The sequence below is a fragment of the Arachis hypogaea genome, chromosome 12, assembly GCF_003086295.3.
Source record: "Arachis hypogaea cultivar Tifrunner chromosome 12, arahy.Tifrunner.gnm2.J5K5, whole genome shotgun sequence".
Taxonomy (NCBI): Eukaryota; Viridiplantae; Streptophyta; class Magnoliopsida; order Fabales; family Fabaceae; genus Arachis; species Arachis hypogaea.
In genome coordinates this window covers 22770381-22773744 of record NC_092047.1, presented here as the reverse complement: position 1 = coordinate 22773744, position 3364 = coordinate 22770381, and the positions used below count along the sequence as shown (strand labels likewise).

Below are 3364 nucleotides of genomic sequence, written 5' to 3'. Positions count from 1 at the left end.
CAGGTCCAAAATAAAAAAAATTTTCCACTAATAAGGATTTTTAAAAATCTATTAACCAATACTATAATATTTTTTATGTAAATGTGATTGAAATTGTCAATTACAAACTAGCAAATTTAACTAGAAGTATTTATTACAATGGTTTATATTAACCGTTCAAATATCAAAAGTAGTTGTAGATTACAAATTTACTAAGATCATTGTATTCAATCATCACACTCAAACAGTATTCAATCATCACACTCAAACAATTTTTTTCATCGAATCTTATAATTGACACAGAGCGTATTCCTTGATATTTGATTAATCTTTATAATAAAACTCAGAAGTTAAAATAGGAGAAGAATAAGAAAATTGAGTGAGAAAAAAAATGAGAAATATATGTGGTTTTACTTAAATTAAATTGTATTATTTTATTTAACAAAGAATATTAGGTGAATTTTAACAACAATTATAAAATGATATAAATTTGTAGTTTTAAATTAATTTTCTTAACGAAATAATTTTAATAATTTGTAAATATATATAATTTTGAATGATTACGGCTCAATGAAAATCCTGGTTGAAACCTTCCATATTGCCTTAAGTTGAAGATTTGTAGCACCTTCAACTTTGCTCATCTACAACTACTTAAATCTAAAGAAGAGAAGATCGAAAAACATGTCCTCTGTCTCAAAGTCTCACTTGTCCAAACCATTAATCCATGACAGAATAACTTTTTGCTCATTTTTCCCATGAAACGTCCAACATCATATCATGCGCAACGGCATCAACACAATCCGGCAGCACACTGTAAAATTTCGCGGTCTCATTTAGTCCTTCGGCATCCTATAAACAACAATAGTTCAGTGAATTTGAGTTTGACATCATCTGAGGGGGCCAGAAACTCTTTTCGAGTGTTCGGCATAGAACAACATACCACAATGAAGTCATTTTTCGCACCCAAAACAAGGACATCGACAGGGCAGTTTGGCGCCGAAGGAATCGGAAGTGATGAATTTAGCTTTCTTAAATCAAACAATGGCAATCTCGAACTTTCTTTTATTAGCTCTTGATATCTGAAATCCAAACACAAACCAAGCTAAAGGCATGATAGTGATACTCAATATGAATAGACCATTTGATATTTCATAGAAAAATGCATACTCTTATTATAGGGGTTTATAAGTTTAGTTTCTAGACTTATCTATTTAAATTTAACCAAATAAAGTCATAGCTATGGTAGACCAGTGTGCTTTAATTCTTTAAAAAAATCATGGATTCTGTAATTCCATGGCTCCATGCAACATAACTTAAATTCTTATCCATATTCTTCCGATATCAAATTTCAATTGACATGATGACAAACAAACCTTTTAACAATATGATCCTCCATTGTGGCTGAGAAAAATGTCTCTCTACAAAGAGGAAGAGAGGTTTGAAAAGCTTTTGCTGCCAAGCTGCGTGTCACCTGCGGCCAGGTCAATGGATATATACATATAAGAAGGTAAATACAGAAGAATCACATTCTTGAGAAAGTCTGTTCAAAATACCTTGAAGGCAGCAATTGGCTTGGTAAAGAGATATCGCCAGACAAGACCACTAATAAAAATAAAAAAGAATTCTCAACAAGTGAAATCACAATTGAGTTAGGGTACAATCACTTTATTCAAAAGTAATGATAACACACTAGTGATCTTAGTTACTAATCTGTTACCAAAAGGAGGCATAGAGCAGACAAGGATAGCTCCTCTAAGCTTTGGATATGTATTTTCTATTAGTAGAATCAAACTCAATCAGATGAAAAGATTCAAGGAAAGTATGTATTTGACACTAAAATGATATATATGATATTCATATGATGGGGGGATTAGTAACATACTGGTACCTTAATTGACTACAAAAACATGTAGCAGAATCAGAAGGAAATTGGAAAGTACCTTCATGGTTGTTGCTTCCCAAAGAGGAGATATAATATTGAATGATAAGTACTCCAAATGAATGTCCATTCAAGATAGGTGGTGACTGAACCTTATGATGGACGAAATTTGCAATATCTCTTACATGCGTCTACTGCAGAATCAAGTGCATGCTAGAAATTAAAGACAATAATTATTCAACAATTATTGTTATAAACAAATACCTAGAAAATAGAAGCATAGAACAAAGCAGATTCTTATCAAGAGGGAGAGCAGCGCTGACCGGTGGAACAAAGATGGCGCCGGCGACGGTGGAACAGAGCATCGCGACGGAGGCAGGAGGCGAGCCCGGCTACTGTGCTTCCACTGCAGAATCGTTAGTTGCACGAGCAGGAGTGAGGGAGTGAGCTTCGAAGGTCCAACTTGCGATGCGGTAGGAGAAATCCGGCAGCTGAACGGAAGTGAGGGAATAAGTGAGCTGGCGTTGAGAGGAACAACAAGCTCGAAGCTGATGGGAAGGAGGGAGTGTGTGCTGCTGCTGCTGTGCCGTTGTAGTGAGTTAGGGTTGCTGTGTTGGTAATGGTTAGGGTATTAGTGGATCAGCACACAAAACGGCAGTCCTTTTGGTCAAATTCAAAAACCCGGTCTCGTCCCAGTTCGGTTTGACCTATCGGTTTTGGGCCAGTTTAACGGTTCAATTCTGATTTTCTATTTTTGCGGTTTTAACATATAACCTAATTGTAATTTATATCGGTTTGTGGTTCGACCGGTTTGTCAATGCCAATGGATTCAATAAAATTTTTATTAACAATAATTCATATAAATTAATAATTCTATGAATTAAATAAATCATTAATTTGTTTATTGTCTAACCAAGATTTATTTGACAATCATTTCAACTAAAAATATAAGCACGAATATTGGAAGAATATAGAAAATTTTATTAATATAGTAAAAAAAATTTAAACACGAATATGTAAGTAATTCTCTACGGAAAAATATTAAGTTCAGGGAGGTTGCTAATTATCACTATCTAAATTAGGAGTCGGTTTGGTATACATGTCACTGTTATCTGAACCATTATTAGCTTCATCTTCCATAACGTTGTTGTCAATGTTCTTTTGCCAAGAACATGTTGTCTTCTTATATCCTTCCATTTGACAAACACTACAATGTTGCCGCTTATTCTTAGATGGTTGTCTTGAGCCTATATTGGTTTGATGCACATATGGATTCCTACTTTTAGCTACACCTGATTGAGGTTGCATAGTGTTTCGTCTGCAGTCTTGTAAGATAAAATACAACCCCATAATAATGTCATGTGTCTCTTCAAATCTCTCTAGGACTTTAGTAGCAACAACAGCCAATTGTTTAAAAAATTCCATCAAGGCACTTTGATGACTAATAACAACAGCATCCCTGGTGAACCCACTTGCATCATTAAGTGCTGATTTCACCTTCTTTGT

At 34.4% G+C, this 3364-nt stretch overlaps 1 protein-coding gene across 2 annotated transcripts; it reads right to left on the bottom strand.

The window, feature by feature from the left end:
• Window positions 1-503: 503 nt before the first annotated feature.
• On the bottom strand, window positions 504-2479 carry LOC112727128 (uncharacterized). 2 transcript variants are annotated; one of them, XM_025776774.3, is made up of 5 exons: window positions 2182-2479; window positions 1920-2071; window positions 1353-1450; window positions 920-1058; window positions 504-828 (listed from the first exon to the last, which is right to left on the bottom strand). In XM_025776774.3, the coding sequence occupies exons 2-5, from the start codon at window positions 1986-1988 to the stop codon at window positions 724-726; spliced, it is 411 nt and encodes a 136-aa protein (XP_025632559.1). In that variant the 5' UTR covers window positions 1989-2071; window positions 2182-2479; the 3' UTR covers window positions 504-723. The 2 variants fall into 2 exon arrangements, with proteins under 2 accessions (XP_025632559.1, XP_025632558.1); XM_025776773.3 differs by having other exon boundaries at window positions 1920-2052.
• Between the last annotated feature and the right edge of the window lie 885 nt (window positions 2480-3364).

Excerpts from the sequence above, each read along its gene's own strand:
- LOC112727128 (XM_025776774.3), bottom strand. The coding sequence starts at position 1,988 with ATGGACATTCATTTGGAGTACTTATCATTCAATATTATATCTCCTCTT. Across the intron at positions 1,059-1,352 it reads GAGGATCATATTGTTAAAAG|ATATCAAGAGCTAATAAAAG; the intron begins GTTTGTTTGTCA and ends TTTGGATTTCAG. Across the intron at positions 829-919 it reads CGAAAAATGACTTCATTGTG|GATGCCGAAGGACTAAATGA; the intron begins GTATGTTGTTCT and ends TGTTGTTTATAG.